The 21749-nt window shown below is 56.2% G+C and overlaps 1 protein-coding gene across 1 annotated transcript in view; it reads left to right on the top strand.

Moving 5' to 3' along the window:
- The window catches only part of LOC139275785 (NXPE family member 3-like), a 50496-nt gene extending 30835 nt beyond the window's left edge, over window positions 1-19661 (top strand). Inside the window, exon 4 of the mRNA XM_070892987.1 lies at window positions 19108-19661. Within this exon, the coding sequence (XP_070749088.1) occupies window positions 19108-19661 (554 nt within the window). The remainder of the gene's footprint in view (window positions 1-19107) is intronic.
- The last annotated feature ends 2088 nt before the right edge of the window (window positions 19662-21749 follow it).

Genomic DNA, 21749 nt, shown 5'->3' with positions numbered 1-21749 from the left:
ACCCTGATGAGGTCCCTGTAAAAGACAGGCAGCTACCGGAGGGCGGTCCTGACACCCCCCAAGTTCACAAACAGGAGCTGCGTGTCGTAGTTGAGGTCGCGCTGCTGGCGGAAGAAATACGTCGCCAGAGCACACCACCTCGGAGGGGGCTCGACGTAAAGGTATCTCTGCAGGGTCTGAAGACGGAAAGTCGCGAGCTGGGCGCTGAAGCACACCAACGACTGACCGCCCTCCTCAAGCGGGAGACTCAAGACCGCAGCAGAGACCCAGTGCTTCCTGTTGTTCCAGAAGAAGTCCACCAGCTTCTTCTGTATCTTGGCGACAAACGCAGGGGTAGGGGTCAAAGTGACCAGCCGGTACCACAACATTGCGGCCACCAGCTGGTTTATGACTAGCGCTCGACCCCTGTAGGACAGCACTCGGAGCAGTCCTGTCCAGCGCCCTAGGCGAGCGGCGACCTTGGCCTCCAGCTCCTGCCAGTTCGCCGGCCAGGCTCCCTCGTCGGGGCTAAGGTAGACTCCCAGATAGAGGAGATGGGTCGTGCTCCAGGCAAAAGGCCTGAGCTCCTCCGGCAGGGAGTCCACCCGCCACTGACCCACCAGGAGTCCGGAACATTTCTCCCAGTTGATTCTGGCGGAGGATGCGGCCGAGTAAATCTCTTGGCATTCACGCATCCTCCGCAGGTCAGCGGGATCCTCTACCGCGAGGAGCACGTCATCGGCGTAAGCCGAGAGGACGACCTCCACGCCTGGCCCGTGCAGAGCCGGTCCCGTCAACCTCGTCCGCAAGAGGCGCAGGAAAGGCTCCACGCAGATGGCATATAACTGGCCGGACATGGGGCATCCCTGGCGCACCCCTCTCCTAAAGCGAAGGGGCGCCGTCAAGGACCCGTTAACCTTAATCAGACACTCCGCGGCGGCGTACAAAAGTCGGATCCGGGCGACGAAATGCGTCCCGAACCCGAAAGCGCGCAGAGTTCCGAGCAGATAGTCGTGATCCACCCTGTCGAACGCCTTCTCTTCGTCGAGAGATAAGAAGGCGACCGACAGACCAGCCTCCTGGGAATGATGGATGAGGTCCCGGACCAGATGGATGTTGTCGTGGATTGTCCGGCCCGGGACCGTGTAGGACTGGTCCGGGTGGATCATGTGGTCCAGCACGGCACCAAGGCGAGCAGACATCGCCCTGGCGAAGATTTTGTAGTCCATGCTGAGGAGGGAGACCGGGCGCCAGTTCTTAAGGAGGCGGAGATTGCCCTTCTTAGGCAGCAGGACAATGACTGCCCTGCGCTAAGAGAGGGGCATCTCCCCGGTCGCCAGACTTTCCCCCAGGACCCGCGCGTAGTCACCCCCCAGGACGTCCCAGAACGCCCTGTGGAACTCCACGGTCAGCCCGTCCAGCCCCGGGGATTTTCCCCTCGAGAGCCGGTCGAGGGCACCGGTCAGCTCCGCCAGGCTTAGCGGAGCTTCCAGATTTTCGGCGCCCTCTGGGCTGACCTTCGGCAGGTCCTCCCACAAAACTCTACGCGCTTCCTCGCTGGACGGATCCGGAGGGAACAGAGCCCCGTAATATTCACGGGCCCTGTTGTTGACGCCCTCCGGATCCGAGACGAGAGAGCCGTCGTCGGCCAGCAGCGTCAAGAGCTGCTTACGGACACTCTGCCTTTTTTCCAGAGAGTAGAAGAAGGGGGAGCCGCGGTCCAGATCCCGCAGGAAGCGGATCCGCGACCTCACGAACGCGCCTCGGGACCCGACGAACTGCAGGTCCTTCAGCGCGGCCTTCTTCACTTCGTACACCGTCCGCAGGGCCGGGTCCTGGACGACTTGACCGAGACGGGATTCCAGGTCGAGCACCTCTTTTTCTAGGCGCCCGACTCTGGCTGCCCGCCTCTTGGTCGACCCCCTCGCGTACTCTTGACAGAAGCCGCGGACGTGAGCCTTGCCCACGTCCCACCATAGCCTCAAGGAGGGGAAGCCCCCCTGCTTCCTTCTCCAGTCGGACCAGAATCGACGGAACGAGTCCTGGAACCGCACGTCCTCCAGCAGCCGGTTGTTAAAGTGCCAGTACGCGGACCCCGTCCTCGCGCGGAGCGAAATGAGCTCCGCCCACACCAGGTGGTGGTCCGAACACGGCACCGGCCGCATGGAAGCCGCCGGGACGCAGGAAACGTACGCCTGAGACACGTAAAGGCGGTCGACTCTAGACCATCCTACTCCAGGCCTCACCCAAGTAAAGGCGCTGGAGTCGGGGTGGAGATTTCGCCAGACGTCCACCAAGTCGAAGGACCCGACCAGGTCCCTCAACTTCTCCATCGCCGTCATGCACTGCGGGGCACCGGAGCGGTCCCTCGCCTCGAGGGTGCAGTTAAAATCCACCCCGAGGACAATGCAGTCGCCGATGTCGACGGAGCCAAGGAGAGCGGACACCTCTTCAAAGAAGCGCGTTTGCTGCGGGCCAGGCTGAGGGGCGTACACGTTCACGAGATGGAGCGGCACGTCCCCCAGGCGAACCGTTACGTGCAGCAAGCGGCCTGGCACGGGCTCCTCGACCCCCAAGATCTCCGGCTGAAAATGCGGGGCCAACAAGATGGCCACCTCACTAGAAATGGCGGTGAGGTAGCTCATGCGGACCTCTCCTTGCCATTCCAGGAGCCACGTGGCTTCGTCTCCCGGAACGGTGTGGGTTTCTTGCAGGAAGCACACCGCATATTTCCCCTCCCGCAGGAGCGATAAATTGTCAAATCTACGGCGTGCCCCTCTGCCGCCGTTGATGTTGAGGCTGGCTGTGGTTATCTTCATGGCAAAAGCATAGTGCAACCTCTACCTTAACCTATTGTGGGGGGAGGAGCGGAGTCTTTTGTTGAACTCCACTCCCTCCGCAGCCCAGCGAGGAGTCCCTCGAGCTCGCGCTGCTCAAGGTGTTGCGCCTTTGTCAAGGGCCCGCCCGCGGCCAAGGTTTTAGCGGCGGCGCGGACAGACCCCTTGATCAGCTCCGGCTCGGACCATTTTTCCAGGGCCAGTCGGGCTTGGTTGCAGCGACCCCGGCTCTGGGCCAAAAAGTCCCGGAGTTCCTTTGCAGGAATGAGGATGGTCTCAGCGGCGGCCACGAGCAGATCCACCGCCTCGCTGGCGGTGGTCTCTAGATTTTCTCCCGCGTCCCCCACCGAGTCCCCGTCCTCCTCCGGGAGGTGGCCGCCAGCAGCCGGCCCATCGACCGCACAAGGTACGGCAAATGACCCGGCCGCTCCAACCGGCCCTGGTTCTGCCTCGATCCCACCCCCAGGATCGTCGGCAGAGGAGTCCCCACTAGGCTCTTTTAAAAATGGTGCTGGGTCGGGAAACGACAGCGGAAGGGGCTCCCCCTCCGCCCCCGGAACCGGGGAACAAGGAGAGACCCGGCCATAGGTAATCCCCAGGCCCTCCAAGTGCTCCAGCTCCAAAGCAGGGGGCGAGGGTGGGTGTTCCTCCCCCTCCCCGCTGCCACCCCTCGGCCCAGCATTTACAGTGTCATTAAAATTATTAAGAATTTGTGTTTCTTCCGGGTCGAGCAAATCCCGGGGGAAGTTGGATATTGGCTGGGCGGGCTCAGGTTCGGCCTTTTCGGCCCCGCCCGCCTCAGTCCCCGGGATGCCCGGCCCGGCGGCAATGTATTCCTCCGCGATCCCCACGCCCCCCACGACAGGCAGATCTTCCATGCCATCCCCGGGAGGCAGAGGCTGGGCAGCCTCGACTGTCTCACCCTCCCCGCGGACAGACTCCTCCCGCCTACGGCGCTGCTTGGGGGCGCTGGTGGGGGACGCGGGACACGCGGCGGGCACCGACTCCTCCGCGGAGGGATGTTGTTCCCTCTCCGCCTCAACGGAGCGGCGCCTCCTTTTGTTGCTGGGGGTGCACTGAGGCAGGGAGACCTCCATGTCTGCCGAGGCCTCCCACTCCGCCCCCCCCTTTTCCTTTTCTTGCCCGCGCCCGGGCCCCTCTGTGGTGTTGTTCAAGGGCTCGGGCACGGGCTCAGGGCACCCCGCGCTCGCCGGTGACTGGGTTGGGCCGAGCGCGGTGGTCAAACTTTCTGACGCACTGAGGGGGACCCGCCTCTAGATGTTTCGCCTTGTTCCGCGCCTTCTTTCCGGTCAGACGCTCTCCCTCCCCCCCCGCCGGAGTCCCTGAAAACAAAGGCCTCCGACGATGCCCGCGCACCTACGGCTCCCGGCACGCGGACGCAACTAGGGGGAAGGGTGGCGGCGGCGCCAGCCTTGGCCGCCTTCGGTGGTTTGGCGGCCTTGGAGGCGGGGCAGTTCTTACGAACATGCCCCACCTCCCTACAGGCATGGCATCGCACGCCGTCCGACGTCCAGAAGACGCGGTAGGCAGTCCCCTCGTGCACCACATTAAAATGCCCTTCCGTCGTGTCCTCCCGCGCCAACCAGACAAAGAGCTGGCGGCGGAAGGAGAACACGTGGCGCAGGCTGTTCTCCCTGAGGCCGAGCGGTATAGGGTTGATGCCCGACCTTACCTCCCCCAGTTGGTGTAGGTGAGGGAGGAGGAGCTCAGCAGGAACAAAGGGCGGGACGTTTGACACGATGACCCTCTGCGCGGTGGCCTCGAGAGGGTCCACCGGCAGGAACGTCCCGCCCACCGTGAGCCCCTTTTCGAGGGCCAGGGACACCCCCGCTCCGGCCCCAGGAAGAACACGGCCTTCCCAGACATCTTGGAGGCTGCGACAATGGCCGAGGGGCCGACTACCCCAACCATCGCCCGCACGCACTCCTCGATGCTCATTGTGGGGTGAGTGTAGCTCTTGACCCCGTGTTTCTTCATTATTAGTGCAAAAGGTGGCAGGGCAGCGGGTGGCGCAGGAGGTGCCATGGATGTGGACACCGCCTGCGCATATGTCCTTGCTGGCCCCGCCACCGGCGTGGATGGGGTCGCCATCACGGGGTCCCTTTAAGGGCTACACCCACCCCAAAGTCACATGCCTTAATGGTCTTGGTTGGCCTCGTTTAATATGACTGAGCAGAGGAGCACTTAACGAGGCACACCTCTCCCCTAGTTGGCAATTGGGGAGGGGCCTTGCTCCCTCTGCTCAGTTGTCTCAATTGTTTTTTTTTTCCAATTTGGGAGGAAGGGCTCTCAGAGAGAGAGGGGAGAAACAGAGAGTAACAGAGAAAGAGAGAGGGGGGTGGGAACGGGGGGGGAACTGCGAGGGCAGGTCTCCCCTCGCAGCTGTGGGTGGGTTCAATCCCCAGATGGCAAAACACAAATAGTCTTTGGGGTGGTCTTCGGGTGAGGGGAGAAGATGTCTTCACCTGGGGCAGCTAGAGCCACCCAGGCACACACTCCCAACGATGTTTAACGGGTGATTGAAGAAATCTTCAGCCTGGTAGCTCCAGCTACCCCAGGCTAGGCAATGGGGGGGGGTTCAATTGTGTGTGGGGCCAAGTTATAAGCAAGGCCCCCACACACACTATCCACACACACACACCCCCCGCGATGTTCCGGCCCTCAGTGGTCTTCTTTCCTCCCCCCCACCGATACAACAAAGTCTATTGGGGACTGCACCAATACACCCACCTGTAGAATAGTAGAGTCTCCCTCCTTCCACACTGGATGTTGTTGTTGGTCTTTCCCCCTCTCTCCAACTCTTTGTAGAAATGGTAAAAAAAAAAGTTTTCTGCTTTCCTCCTCTCCCTCCGGGTGAAAGTTGGTGGGAAGCCCCTTCCTTCCTTCCTTCTCTTCCTGGGCTAATTCACAGGCCCAGCCAGGAGCAAAAGCAGGAGCTCCTCTCCTCACTGCTCACTCAGCCAACTGAGCAGGACACGCCTCCACTGCTCCACCATTGGTGCATGAAACTCTTTTAGAGTCTACCTGCGAAAACATAAACATTAAACTGTGCCACCCGACCTGGGTGACACACCAGACATTTACAAGGCCCTTTTTTCCTTTTTTTTGGTTTTTTTTTTTGTGTTTTTTGTTTTTTTTTTGTTTTTTTTTTTGGGCACTAAAATCACAATTTCTCCGGTGCCCCCTATAAAAGGGAAGGGGGACACTAAAAGCACCGGCAATTAAAACAAATTAAACTTTAAAACGTAAAATCAAATTAAAATTTGGTTGCCGGGCGTGATGATGCACTCCAGTCCCTCCGGTGCCCACCTCTCGCGGAAGGCCGCGAGCGTACCGGTGGACACCGCGTGCTCCATCTCCAAGGACACCCTGGACCGGATGTAAGAGCGGAAGAGAGGCAGGCAGTCAGGTTGAACGACCCCCTCGACCGCCCGCTGCCTGGACCGGCTGATGGCACCCTTGGCCGTGCCCAGGAGCAGTCCTACGAGGAGGCCTTCGGACCTACCCGCTCCCCTCCGCACAGGGTGCCCAAAGATCAGGAGAGTGGGACTGAAGTGCAGCCAGAATTTCAGGAGCAGCCCCTTCAAATAATAAAACAGGGGCTGCAACCTCGTGCATTCAATAAAAACATGGAACACGGACTCCTCCAGACCGCAGAAATTGCAGGCGGCCTGGGAGTCCGTGAACCGGCTTAAAAATTTGTTGCACGGCACTGCTCCGTGCACCACCCTCCAGGCCAAGTCCCCGATGAATAGTGGGAGGACCCCTGCGTAGAGTGCCCTCCATCGGGGACCCCCGCCTCCTCCGGACGGCAAGATGGTGCGCCATGGCGTGTCCGGACGGCCGGCGAGGATGGCAAAGTTGAGGGTGTGCAGGAGCAGCCCGTACAGGAAACCCCTCCGCGCGGAACTGAAAGGCACGGAGGGGATTTCCCCGAGGCGGCTCAAGTTGTGAGGCGCCGGCCCCCGAGGGAGGTTCCGGGGTTTGGCGCCGATGAGGAATTCCGTCCGGACGGGGGTCAGTTCGGACGGGATCTCCCCACATGCTTGAGCCTCCTCGATACACCTAACGGAGTCAGGGCCCAGAGCTGTTTTTAGCGACTCGATGGCATCGGCCGCGCGGCGGACGTTGGCAGAATTTAGGCGCCGCGCCAGCGTGACTGGCGCCATCCAGCCCGCTCCTCCGCCATCGAGCAGGTCCCTGACCCTGGTCACCTCACCAGCCACAGCCCTCTCTTCCGACCGCCACATGAAGCCTCGGCCGTGGAGGTACGGATTCCCGAGCAGCGGTTCCTGCAGGACGGCCGCCACTCCAGCCGGCGGAGAGCTGCGCTTGGTGGAGACTTTGTTCCAGACCCTGATGAGTTCCCTGTAAAAGACAGGCAGCTCCCGGAGGGCGGTCCTGGCACCCCCCAAGTTCACAAACAGGAGCTGCGTGTCATAATTGAGGTCGAGCTGCTGGCGGAAGAAATACCTCGCCAGAGCACACCACCTAGGAGGGGGCTCGACGTAAAGGTATCTCTGCAGGGTCTGAAGACGGAAAGTCGCGAGCTGGGCGCTGACGCACACCAACGACTGACCGCCCTCCTCAAGCGGGAGACTCAAGACCGCGACAGAGACCCAGTGCTTCCTGTTGTTCCAGAAGAAGTCCACCAGCTTCTTCTGTATCTTGGCGACAAACGCAGGGGGAGGGGTCAAAGTGACCAGCCGGTACCACAGCATTGCGGCCACCAGCTGGTTTATGACTAGCGCTCGACCCCTGTAGGACAGCACTCGGAGCAGTCCTGTCCAGCGCCCTAGGCGAGCGGCGACCTTGGCCTCCAGCTCCTGCCAGTTCGCCGGCCAGGCTTCCTCGTCGGGGCTAAGGTAGACTCCCAGATAGAGGAGATGGGTCGTGCTCCAGGCAAAAGGCCTGAGCTCCTCCGGCAGGGAGTCCACCCGCCACTGACCCACCAGGAGTCCGGAACATTTCTCCCAGTTGATCCTGGCGGAGGACGCGGCCGAGTAAATCTCCTGGCACTCACGCATCCTCCGCAGGTCAGCGGGATCCTCTACCGCGAGGAGCACGTCATCGGCGTAAGCCGAGAGGACGACCTCCACGCCCGGCCCTTGCAGAGCCAGTCCCGTCAACCTCGTCCGCAAGAGGCGCAGGAAAGGCTCCACGCAAACGGCGTATAACTGGCCGGACATGGGGCATCCCTGGCGCACCCCTCTCCTAAAGCGAAGGGGCGCCGTCAAGGACCCGTTAACCTTAATCAGACACTCCGCGGCGGCGTACAAAAGTCGGATCCGGGCGACGAAATGCGTCCCGAACCCGAAAGCGCGCAGAGTTCCGAGCAGATAGTCGTGATCCACCCTGTCGAACGCCTTCTCTTGGTCGAGGGATAGGAAGGCGACCGACAGACCAGCCTCCTGGGAGCAATGGATGAGGTCCCGGACCAGATGGATGTTGTCGTGGATTGTCCGGCCCGGGACCGTGTATGACTGGTCGGGGTGGATCATGTGGTCCAGCACGGCACCAAGGCGAGCAGACATCGCCCTGGCGAAGATTTTGTAGTCCGTGCTGAGGAGGGAGACCGGGCGCCAGTTCTTAAGGAGGCGGAGATCGCCCTTCTTAGGCAGCAGGACGATGACTGCCCTGCGCCAAGAGAGGTGCATCTCCCCGGTCGCCAGACTTTCCCCCAGGACCCGCGCGTAGTCGCTCCCCAGGACGTCCCAGAACGCCCTGTGGAACTCCACGGTCAGCCCGTCCAGCCCCGGGGATTTTCCCCTCGAGAGCCGGGCGAGGGCACCGGTCAGCTCCGCCAGGCTTAGCGGAGCTTCCAGATTTTCGGCGCCCTCCGGGCCGACCTTCGGCAGGTCCTCCCACAAAACTCTACGCGCTTCCTCGCTGGACGGATCCGGAGAGAACAGAGCCCCGTAATATTCACGGACCCTGTTGTTGACGCCCTCCGGATCCGAGACGAGAGAGCCGTCGTCGGCCAGCAGCGTCAAGAGCTGCTTACGGACACTCTGCCTTTTTTCCAGCGAGTAGAAGAAGGGGGAGCCGCGGTCCAGATCCCGCAGGAACCGGATCCGCGACCTCACGAACGCGCCTCGGGACCCGACGAGCTGCAGGTCCTTCAGCGCGGCCTTCTTCGCTTCGTACACCGTCCGCAGGGCCGGGTCCTGGACGACTTGACCGAGACGGGCTTCCAGGTCGAGCACCTCTTTTTCTAGGCGCCCGACTCTGGCCGCCCGCCTCTTGGTCGACCCCCTCGCGTACTCTTGACAGAAGACGCGGACGTGAGCCTTGCCCACGTCCCACCATAGCCTCAAGGAGGGGAAGCCCCCCTGCTTCCTTCTCCAGTCGGACCAGAATCGACGGAACGAGTCCTGGAACCGCACGTCCTCCAGCAGCCGGTTGTTAAAGTGCCAGTACGCGGACCCCGTCCTCGCGCGGAGCGAAGCGAGCTCCGCCCACACCAGGTGGTGGTCCGAACACGGCACCGGCCGCATGGAGGCCGCCGGGACGCAGGAAACGTACGCCCGAGACACGTAAAGGCGGTCGACTCTAGACCATCCAACTCCAGGCCTCACCCAAGTAAAGGCGCTGGAGTCGGGGTGGAGATTTCGCCAGACGTCCACCAAGTCGAAGGACCCGACCAGGTCCCTCAACTTCTCCATCGCCGTCATGCACTGCGGGGCACCGGAGCGGTCCCTCGCCTCGAGGGTGCAGTTAAAATCCCCCCCGAGGACAATGCAGTCGCCGACGTCGACGGAGCCAAGAAGAGCGGACACCTCTTCAAAGAAGCGCGTTTGCTGCGGGCCGGGATGAGGGGCGTACACGTTCACGAGATGGAGCGGCACGTCCCCCAGGCGAACCGTTACGTGCAGCAAGCGGCCTGGCACGGGCTCCTCGACCCCCAAGATCTCCGGCTGAAAATGCGGGCCCAGCAAGATGGCCACCCCACTAGAAATGGCGGTGAGGTGGCTCATGCGGACCTCTCCTTGCCATTCCAGGAGCCACGTGGCTTCGTCTCCCGGAACGGTGTGGGTTTCTTGCAGGAAGCACACCGCATATTTCCCCTCCCGCAGGAGCGAAAAATTGTCAAATCTACGGCGTGCCCCTCTGCCGCCGTTGATGTTGAGGCTGGCTATGGTTATCTTCATGACAAAAGCATAGTGCAACCTCTACCTTAACCTATTGTGGGGGAGGGAGCGGAGTCTTTTGTTGAACTCCGCTCCCTCCGCAGCCCAGCGAGGAGTCCCTCGAGCTCGCGCAGCTCAAGGTGCTGCTCCTTTGTCAAGGGCCCGCCCGCGGCCAAGGTTTTAACGGCGGCGCGGACGGACCCCTTGATCAGCTCCGGCTCGGACCATTTATCCAGGGCCAGTCGGGCTTGGTCGCGGCGACCCCGGCTCTGGGCCAAAAAGTCCCGGAGTTCCTTTGCAGGAACGAGGAGGGCCTCAGCGGCGGCCGCGAGCAGATCCACCGCCTCCCTGGCGGTGGTCTCTAGGTCTTCACCCGCGTCCCCCACCGAGTCCCCGTCCTCCTCCGGGAGGTGGCCGCCAGCAGCCGGCCCATCGACCGCACAAGGTACGGCAAATGAACCGGCCACTCCAACCGGCCCTGGCACTGCCCCGATCCCACCCCCAGGATCGTCGGCAGAGGAGTCCCCACTGGGCTCTTTTAAAAATGGTGCTGGGTCGGGAAATGACAGCGGAAGGGGTTCCCCCTCCGCCCCAGGAACCGGAGAACAAGGAGAGACCCGGCCATAGGAAATCCCCAGGCCCTCCAAGTGCTCCAGCTCCAAAGTAAGGGGCGAGGGTGGGTGTTCCTCCCCCTCCCCGCTGCCACCCCCCGGCCCAGCATCTACAGTTTCATTAAAATCAATATCTTTTGTTTCTGCCGGGTCGAGCAACTCCCGGGGGAAGTTGGGTAATAGCTGGGCGGGCTCAGGTTCGGCCTTTTCGGCCTCGCCCGCCTCAGTCCCCGGGACGCCCGGCCCGGCGGCTACGCATTCCTCCGCGGTCCCCACGCCCCCCACGACAGGCAGATCTTCCACTCCATCCCCGGGAGGCAGAGGCTGGGCAGCCTCAACTGTCTCACCCTCCCCGGGGAAAGACTCCTCGCGCCTGCAGCGCAATTTGGGGGCGCTGGTGGGGGACGCGGGACACGCGGCGGGCACCGCCTCCTCCGCGGAGGGATGTTGTTCCCCCTCCGCCTCATTGGGGCGGTGCCTCTTTTTGTTCCTGGGGGCGCGCGGAGTCAGGGAGACCTCCATGTCTGCCGAGGCCTCCCGCTCCGCCCCCCCCTTTTCCTTTTCTTGCCCGCGCCTGGGCCCCTCTGTGGTGGTATTCAAGGGCCCGGGCACGGGCTCGGGGCACCCCGCGCTCGCCGGTGACTGGGTTGGGCTGAGCGCGGTGGTCAGACTTTCCGGCGCACCGAGGGGACCCGCCTCTAGATGTTTCTCCTTCTTCCGCGCCTTCTTTCCGCTCGGACGCTCTCCCTCCCCCCCGCCGGAGGCCCTGAAAACAAAGGCCTCCGACGATGCCCGCGCACCCATGGCTCCCGGCACGCGGACGCAACTAGGGGGAGGGGTGGCGGCAGCGCCAGCCTTGGCCGCCTTCGGTGGTTTGGCGGCCTTGGAGGCGGGGCAGTTCTTACGAACATGCCCCACCTCCCTGCAGGCATGGCACCGCACGCCGTCCGACGTCCAGAAGACGCGGTAGGCAGTCCCCTCGTGCACCACATTAAAGTGCCCTTCTGTCACGTCCTCCCGCGCCAGCCGGACAAAGAGCTGGCGGCGGAAGGAGAACACGTGGCGCAGGCTGTTCTCCCTGAGGCCGAGCGGTATGGGGTTGATCCCTGACCTTACCTCCCCCAGTTGTTGTAGGTGAGGGAGGAGGAGCTCAGCGGGAACAAAGGGCGGGACGTTCGACACGATGACCCTCTGCGCGGTGGCCTCGAGAGGATCCACCGGCAGGAACGTCCCGCCCACCGTGAGCCCCTTTTCGAGGGCCAGGGACACCGCCCGCTCCGACCCCAGGAAGAAAACAGCCTTCCCAGACATCTTGGAGGCTGCGACAATGGCCGAGGGGCCGACTACCCCAGCCATCGCCCGCACGCACTCCTCAATGCTCATTGTGGGGTGAGTGTAGCTCTTGACCCCGTGTTTTCTAGTAATTAATCTAAATGGTGGCAGGGCAGCGGGTGGCGCAGGAGGTGCTGTGGAAGCGGTTGCCACCTGCGCATACGTCCTTGCTGGCCCTGCCACCGGCGTGGATGGGGTCGCCATCACGGGGTCCCTTTAAGGGCTACACCCACCCCAAAGTCACAGGCCTTAATGGTCTTTAATGGCCTCTTATGTTCACTGAGCAGAGGAGCCCTTAACGAGGCACCTCTCCCCTCGTTGACAATTGGGGAGAGGCCTTGCTCCCTCTGCTCAGTTGTCTTAATTGGTTTTTTTTTTAAAATTTGGAAGGAAAGGGTTCTCAGAGAGAGAGGGGAGAAACAGAGTAGCAGAGAAAAGAGAGAGGGGGGTGGGAAGGGGGGGGGGGCTGCGAGGGCAGGTCTCTCCTCGCAGCTGTGGGTGGGTTCAATCCCCAGATGGCAAAACACAAATAGTCTTTGGGGTGGTCTTCGGGTGAGGGGAGAAGATGTCTTCACCTGGGGCAGCTAGAGCCACCCAGGCACACACTCCCAACGATGTTTAACGGGTGATTGAAGAAATCTTCAGCCTGGTAGCTCCAGCTACCCCAGGCTAGGCAATGGGGGGGGGTTCAATTGTGTGTGGGGCCAAGTTATAAGCAAGGCCCCCACACACACTATCCACACACACACACCCCCCGCGATGTTCCGGCCCTCAGTGGTCTTCTTTCCTCCCCCCCACCGATACAACAAAGTCTATTGGGGACTGCACCAATACACCCACCTGTAGAATAGTAGAGTCTCCCTCCTTCCACACTGGATGTTGTTGTTGGTCTTTCCCCCTCTCTCCAACTCTTTGTAGAAATGGTAAAAAAAAAAGTTTTCTGCTTTCCTCCTCTCCCTCCGGGTGAAAGTTGGTGGGAAGCCCCTTCCTTCCTTCCTTCTCTTCCTGGGCTAATTCACAGGCCCAGCCAGGAGCAAAAGCAGGAGCTCCTCTCCTCACTGCTCACTCAGCCAACTGAGCAGGACACGCCTCCACTGCTCCACCATTGGTGCATGAATCCCAAAAAGTTAGTATGCAGGTGCAGCAGGTAATCAGGAAGGCGAATGGAATGTTGGCCTTCATTGCGAGAGGGATGGAGTAAAAAAGCAGGGAGGTCCTGCTGTAACTGTATAGGGTATTGGTGAGGCCACTCCTGGAGTACTGCGTGCAGTTTTGCTCACCTTACTTAAGGAAGGATATACTGGATTTGGAGGGGGTACAGAGACGATTCACGAGGCTGATTCCGGAGATGAGGGGGTTATCTTATGATGATAGATTGAGTAGACTGGGTCTTTACTCGTTGGAGTTCAGAAGGATGAGGGGTGATCTTATAGAAACATTTAAAATAATGAAAGGGATAGACAAGATAGAGGCAGAGAGTTTGTTTCCACTGGTCGGGGAGACTAGAACTAGGGGGCACAGCCTCAAAATACGGGGGAGCCAATTTAAAACCGAGTTGAGAAAGAATTTCTTCTCCCAGAGGATTGTGAATCTGTGGAATTCTCTGCCCAAGGAAGCAGTTGAGGCTAGCTCATTGAATGTATTCAAGTCACAGATAGATAGATTTTTAACCAATAAGGGAATTAAGGGTTACGGGGAGCGGGCGGGTAAGTGGAGCTGAGTCCACGGCCAGATCAGCCATGATCTTGTTGAATGGCGGAGCAGGCTCGAGGGGCGAGATGGCCTACACCTGTTCCTAATTCTTATGTTCTTATGTTCTTATGTTCTTATGGTGTTCCTATACAACTGTTGGCCTTGTCCTTTAAGGTGATAGGGGTCGCGGGTTTAGGAGGTGCTGTCGAAGAAACCTTGGCGAGTTTCTACAGTACATCTTGTCGATGGTGCGCACTGCAGGCATGCTGCGCCAGTGGTGGAAGGGATGCCAGTCAAGTGGGCTGCATTATCCTGGATGGTGTCGAGCTTCTTGAGTGTTTTTGAAGCTGCACTCATCCAGGTAGGTGGAGCATATTCCATCACACTCCTGACTTGTGCCTTATAAATGGTGGAAAAGCTTTGGGGAGTCAGGAGGTGAAACAATTGCCGCAGAATCATCATCATCATAGGCAGTCCATCGAAATCGAGGAAGACTTGCTTCCACTCTAAAAGTGAGTTCTCAGGTGACTGAACAGTCCAATACGGGAATTACAGGCTCTGTCACAGGTGGGACAGACAGTGGTTGAAGGAAAGGTGGGTAGGGAGTCTGCTTTGCCGCATACTTCTTCCGCTGTCTGCGCTTGTATACTGCATGCTCTCGGCGACAAGACTCGAGGTGCTCAGCGCCCTCCCGGATGCTCTTCCTCTACTTTGGGTGGTCTTGGGCCAGTGACTCCCAGATGTCAGTGGGGATGTTGCACTTTATCAAGAGGCTCCGAGGGTGTCCTTGAAACATTTCCTCTGCCCACCTGGGGCTCGTTTACCATGTAGGAGTTGCGAATAGAGCAATTGCTTTGGGAGTCTCGTGTTGGTCATGCGGACGATGTGGCCCGCCCAACAGAGTTGGTTGAGTATGGTCAGTGCATTAATGCTGGGGATGTTGGCCTGATTGAGAACACTGACATTGGTGCGTCTATCCTCCCAGGGGATTTGCAGGATCTTGCGGAGGCAGAGTTGGTGATATTTCTTCAGCCTTTGACCTACTGTTGAAACCACAGTTTACTTTCTGGCCAATGGTGACCGCCCAGAATGTTGATGTTGGGGGATTCGGCAGTGGTAATGCCGTTGAATGTCAAGGAGCGGTGGTTAGGCACTCCCTCTTTTTGGAGCTAGTCATTGCCTGGCACTTGTGTGGCGCTAATGTTACTTGCCACTTATCAGTCCAAACCTGAATGTTGTCCAGGACTTTCTGCATGTGGGCATGGATTGCTTCAATATCAGAGGAGTTGCAAATGGAACTCAACACTGTGCAATCATCAGCGAACATCCCCACTTCTGACCCTATTATGGAAGGGAGGTCATTGCGAAAGCAGCTGAAGATGGTTGGGCCTTGGACACTGCCCTGAGGAACTCCTGCTGTGATGTGCTGGGGCTGTGATGATTGACCTCCAACAAGCACAACCATCTTCCTTTGTGCTAGGTAGGACTCCAGACAGTGAAGTGTCTTTCCCCGAATTCCTAATCTTAATAGGGCTCCTTGGTGCCACACTCCATCAAATGCTGCTTTGACGTCACCTCACTTCTGGAATTCAGCTCTTTAGTTCAAGTAATGAAATCCGGAGCCGAGTGGTCCTGCCGGAACCCAAACTGAGCAGGTTATTGGTGAGTAAGTGCCGCTTGATAGCAATGTTGACGACAGCTTTCATCACTTTGCTGATGATTGAGAGTAGATTGATGCAGAGTTAATTGACCGGATTGGATTTGTCCTGCATTTTATGGAAAGGACATACCTGGGCTGTTTTCCACAACGTAGGGTAGATACCAGTGTTGTAGTTGTATTGGCACCTGGGAATCCCTGGCCCAAGACTGTCCAAAATGGAGGAAGAGCATCCGGGAGGGCGCTGAGCACCTCGAGTCTCGTCGCCAAGAGCATGCAGAAATCAAGCGCAGACAGCGGAAGGAGCGTACGGCAAACTGGTCTCCCCACCCACCCTTTTCTTTAATGACTGTCTGCCCCACCTGTGACAGAGACTGTAATTCCTATATTGGACTGTACAGCCACCTGAAAACTCACTTTTAGGGTGGAAGCAAGTCTTGCTCGATTTCGAGGGACTGCCAATGATGATGATGTTTGGAACAGCTTGGCAAGAGATGCAGCTAGTTCTGGAGCACAAGTCTTCAGCACGAGAGTCGGAATGTTTTCGGGGTCCATAGCCTTTGCTGTATCCCAGTGCGCTCAGCCATTTCTTGGTATCATGTGGAGTGAATCGAATTGGCTGAAGATTGGTTTCTATGATGGTAGGAACCTCAGGAGGAGGCTGAGATGGATCATCCACTGGAACTTCTGGCTGAAGATGGTTGCAAACATGTCAGCCTTGTCATTTACACTCCAGTGTTGGACTCTGCCATTATTGAACCTGGAGCCTGAGTTCATGGAGCCGCCACCTCCCGTTAGTTGTTTAATGGTCAACCGCCATTCATGACTGGATGTGGTAGGACTGCAGAGTTTTGATCTGATTCATTGGTTGAGGGATCGCTAAGCTCTATCTATAGCATGCTGCTTCCGTTGTTTAGCATGCATGTAGTCCTGTGTTGCAGCTTCCCCAGGTTGGCACCTCATTTTTAGGTACATCTGGTGCTGCCTCATTGGACCAGTTTTGGTCACATGGCTTGATGGTAATGGTAGAGTGAGGGAATACCGGGCCATGAGTTTACAGAATATGGTGGAATACAATTCTGCTGCTGTTGATGGCCCACAGCTTCTTATGCCCAGTTTTGAGCTGCTAGATCTGTTCTGAATCTATTCAATTTAGCATGGTGTTAGTGCCACCTTTTGACCTTAGTGACGGAGGGTGTGCTCGGTGTGAAGATTGGATTTCGTCTCCACAATGACTGTGCGGTGATCACTGCAACCAATACTGTCATGGACAGATGCATCTGCAACAGATAGATTGGTGAGGACGAGGTCAAGTAGGTTTTTCCTTTGCGTTGGTTCTCTCACCACCTGCTGCAGGCCCAGTCTGGCAGCTATAAGAACATAAGAAGTAGGAGCAGAAGTAGGTCATACGGCCCCTTGAGCCTGCTCCGCCATTCAATAAGATCATGGCTGATCTGATCATGGATTCAGCTCCCCTTCTCTGCCCGCTCCCCATAACCCCTTATCCGCGTATCATTTAAGAAACTGTCCATTTCTGTCTTAAATCTATTAATGTCCCAGCTTCCACAGCTCTCTGAGGCAGCGAATTCCACAGATTTACAACCCTCTGAGAGAAGAAATTTCTCCTCATCTCTTTTGAATGGGCGGCTCCTTATTCTAAGATCATGCCTTCTAGTTCTAGTCTCCCCCATCAGTGGAAACATCCTCTCTGCATCCACCTTGTCAAGCCCCCTCATAATCTTATACATTTTGATAAGATCACCTCTCATTCTTCTATGTCCTTCAGGACTCGGCCAGCTTGGTCAGCAGTGGTGGTACCGAGTCACTCTTGCTGATAGACATTGAAGTCCCCCATCCAGAATACATTCTGTGCCCTTGCTACCCTCAGTGTTCCTTCCAAATAATGTTCAACATGGAAGAATACTAATTCATCAGCTGAGGGAGGGCGGTATGTGGTAATCAGCAGGGAGTTTCCTTGCCATGTTTGACTTGAACCGATGAGATTTAATGTGGCCCAGAGTCAATGCTAAGGACTCCCAGGGCCACTCCCTCCTGACTTTATACCACTGTCCCGTCATCTCTGCTGGATCTGTCCTTCTGGTGGGACAGGCCATACCCAGGGATGGTGATGGAAGATTCTGGGATGTTGGCTGAAACTAGCAGGATGTGAAAAATCAAATTGTTAAAATAATTTTGAAGTTGGTTCCAGCTGCTCTAATCACATTCACAAATGACATCCTCTTTGAATGAGACTATGGTAAATTATCCTTCCTTATTCTTCTCACCCTCTCTACACCCTTTCATACTGATGTCCAACCCATCTCCCAACCCCCTTGAGAACATCTGCTCTGAGAGACCACCCTTACTTGGTTCCACTCTTACCTATCTAATTATAGCCAGTGCATTTCCAGCAATGTCTACTCTACCCAATCTTCATATTTAACTCCGGAGTCTCCCAACGCCTTATCCTTGACCATCTCAACTTCCTCATCTACATGATGCCGCATGAAGACATGGGGCCAGCTTCCACGTGTATGTTGATGACAGCCATCCCGACCTCTGTAACAGCTCTTGCAACTTCTCTGCTGCCTCTGCTTATCTGGCATCAGTCCTGAATGAATTGCATTTTGTTCCACTTAAACATTGGGAAGTCTGAAGCCATTTCCTTCGGCTACTTCCACAAAACTCCATATTGTTGCCATCTATCTCATCTCCCTGCCCGACCACTGTCTCAGGTTGAAGCAGACTGTTGGCACTCTGTATGACCCAAAACTGAAAGTCCAACCACACATCCCCCCCATCACAAAGACTGCCTATTTCTACCTCAGCAACATCTCCCCTGCTTTAACCCATCTGCTGCCAAAACACTCATCCATTCCTTTGTCACCTCCAAATTCTATTCTACCAATGCCCTCTTGGCAATGCACACACCCACTCGGCCGAGTGGTTCTTAGCCCTTCTGTTTACCTATTTGTGAGAGTGCTTCCTGCGTAACTGCTGGTTCCCATCCACTTTCAGCTCCTCCAGAAATGTGCTGCCCTGTCCTAACTCACACTAAGTTCCACTCAATCATTACCCCTGTGCTCATTGACATTTCTTGGCTTCCGATCCAACAATTACCTCGAATTTGAAATTCTAATCACTGTGTTCAAATCCCTTCATGGCCTCCTCTAATCTTATCTCTGTAACCTTCTCCATCCCTAAACTCTCCTAGAAATCTGTACTCCTCTGGCTTCTTGTGCATCTCCCACTCCCTTCACCCCACCATTGGCAGCATTGCCTTCAGAATCAAGGCCCAAATTCAGCCATTTCCTCCCTAAACCTCTCTGCCACTCCACTTCCCTCTCATCCTTTGTAAAACTCTTTAAACCCCACCTCTTTCACCAAACATTTGGTCACCACCCTAATATCTCCTTTGTCTCAGTAATTTTTGCCTGACTACAAGTATTGGCTTAGGAGGTTTTTTGTCTGTTAAAGTCACTATATGACTGTGGGTTGTTTTCACCTATCTGAAAAAGTCCCTTCCTCTGGCCATGCTCCCTCTGATGTGTATTATCTCTTGTTTGGGGAGGGTGGAGGCCCCATCCTAAAGAATGCCCTGCAGAAACTGCCCCATCCAACTACAAGGCCTCCTATATCATGTATCCACTTGCTTGCCCACCTCCAGTGCATTGTTCTGCTCTGGGTGCCTCCGAATCTGATAGCTGACACGGCCCTTGAGCCTGAATGGTTCTTACAGATGTGACTTTAGTTTTGATGCACTGACATTCTCAATGATCGGTTATTTCATGGCTAATAATAATTATCTGCAGAATTATGACAGCATCATCTGACATCTTTTGTTTTAGATCTCAGGAAGTTTGATCTTGGCAATTCTCCAAAGACCGGCCCTCATCTCGCTTTGGATATCAACAAAAAGATCAAGGTGGAATATTATGCTCATGGCAAACCAATTCGAATTGCACCCATTTCACTTCAGGACCTGCCATTCATGGCAAATAAACTGGATGACATTAAAGGAGGAAAGAGCACAGTTATAGCCTTCACCATTTGGTGCCATTTCAACACTTTTCCAGTAGAAACATACATCCGAAGGCTGCAGAACATCCGGAGATCAATTTTGCGATTGCTGGATAGGAGTCCAGATACACTGATTGTAATAAAGACTGCCAACGTCCAGGCCCTTCCACGGCAGGCCAGTCTCTACAACAGTGACTGGTACTCCTATCAGCTTGATTTACTGCTCAGAAAGATGTTTGAAGGCATCAAGGTGGCATTTGTAGATGCTTGGGAGATGACGATAGCACATTACCTGCCACATAACTTACATCCCAAGCGAGTCATTATAAAGAATGAAGTAGATGTGTTTCTTTCATATGTGTGTCCTTTGAAAAAGGGTTAAAGGCTGATTTAGATCGGTGCCAACCAGCTTTTGGCAATCATGAGATTCATAATATGACAGAATAAAAAGATTAGCAATCGAAATTCCAAGCTTTTTAAATGAATGTACTGTTTTAAAACAAAATGTTGACAATCTACAAACTGTACTGTTTTAAAAATTAGTCATACGCCAAGTTGTGGAGTATGCATTGGTGCATAGTTATCCTTGTTGTAAACTAGATGACATTAAAGGAGAAATGCACAGTTATAGCCTTCACCATTCGGTGCCATTTCAATACTGTTCCAGTAGAAACTTTTCTTTATCGGCAGTCCCTCGGAGTCGAGGATGACTTGCTTCCACACTAAAAATCAGTTCTCAGGTGACTGAAAAGTCCAATGCAGGACCTACAGTCTCTGTCACAGATGGGGCAGATTGTGGTTGGAGGAACGCGAGGTTGAGTTGCCGCAAGCTCCTTCCGCTGACAATGCTTGGCTTCAGTTTGCTCTTGGTGAAGAGACTCGAGTTGCTCAGCATCTTCCTGGATGCTCTTCTTCCAATTTGGCTGCTCTTGAGCCAGGGAATTCCAGGTGCCAGTGGGATGTTGCACTTTATCAAGGAGGCTTTGAGGATGTCCTTGAAATGTTTCCTCTGCCCATCTGGCGCTCGCTTGCCATGTCGAAACTCCGAGTAGAGCGCTTGCTTTGGCAGTCTCGTGTCAGGCATGCGGATGATGTGGCCTACCCAACAGAGCTGATCGAGCGTGGTCAATGCTTTGATACTGGGGATGTTGGCCTGAGTGAGAACACTGATGTTGGTGCGTCTATTCTGCCAATGGATTTGCATGATCTTGTGGAGGTATGCTGGTGATACTTCGCCAACATTTTGAGATGTCTGCTGTATATAGTCCACATTTCTGAGCCATATAGGAGGGCGGGTGTCACTACTGCCCTGTAGACCATAAGTTTTGTGCCGGGTTTGAGGTCTTGGTCTTCAAACACTCTCTTCCTCAGGCGACCGAAGGCTGCACTGACACACTGAAGCCAGTGTTGGACCTTTTTGCCGATGTCTGCCCTTGCTAACAGTAGGCTCCTGAGTTATGGAAAATAGTCCACGTTGTCCAATGCCTCGTCATGGATTTTGATAACCCGGGGCAGTGCTGTCTGGTGGGGTCAGGTTGGTAGAGGACCTTTGTCTTACGGATATTTAGTGTAGGCCCATGCTCTTATATGTCTCGGTGAAGGTGTTAACGATGGCTTGGAGTTCGGCCTCCGAGTGTGCGCAGACGCAAGCATCGTCTGCTTACTGTAGTTCAATGACAGAAAATGAGACCACTTTGGATGTGGCCTGGAGGCAGAGGTGGTTGAACAGATTCCCTTTGTTCTATAATTTAGCTCCACTCCAGCAGGGAGCTTGCTGAGGGTGAGCTGGAGCATTGCAGCAAGGAAGATCGAGAAGAGCGTTGGTGCGATGATGCAGCCTTGCTGGACCCCGCTCCGGATATGGATTGGGTCTGTGGTGGATCCGTTGGTCAGGATCATGGCTTGCATGACATCGTGGAACAGATAGAGGATGGTGACAACCTTTTGAGGGCAGCCGAAACGGAGGAGGACACTCCATAATCCCTCATGGTTGACAGTGGCAAAGGCCTTTGTGAGGTCAAAGAATGCCATGTACAAGGGTTGGTGCTGTTCCCTGCATTTCTCGGCGAGGATTCCATCTGTTCCTGATGCCTTGCTGTTCTTCAGCTGTCAGATGGCCTTTTCTACCTTGTGCTAGGCTGGGGCTGTGCTGAGGTGGTGGCGGGTAGCATGCTGCGGGATGGAGTCGAGGACACTCGCGTTGAAGACAGAGTCTCAGTTAAGGAGATCTTCGAAATGCTCCTTCCAACGGGCACTGACTGCCTCTCTGTTCTTGATGAATACTTCACTCTTCTTGGCCAGCAGTGAGGTAGGGCATTGGGTGTTTGGGCCGTAGGTGGTCTTGACTGTGCCGAAGAATCCTCGCACGTCATGGTTGTCGGCTAACTGCTGGCTTTCCTGCACTTTCTCCACCCACCATTTGTTCTTTAGGTCATGGGTTTTTTGTTGGACCTTGGCCATCATCTGTCTG

The sequence above is a fragment of the Pristiophorus japonicus genome, chromosome 11 (genome assembly GCF_044704955.1).
Source record: "Pristiophorus japonicus isolate sPriJap1 chromosome 11, sPriJap1.hap1, whole genome shotgun sequence".
NCBI classification, from domain to species: domain Eukaryota; kingdom Metazoa; phylum Chordata; class Chondrichthyes; family Pristiophoridae; genus Pristiophorus; species Pristiophorus japonicus.
Note: the sequence above shows the minus strand (reverse complement) of the source record. Positions and strands in the feature narration are given on the sequence as shown.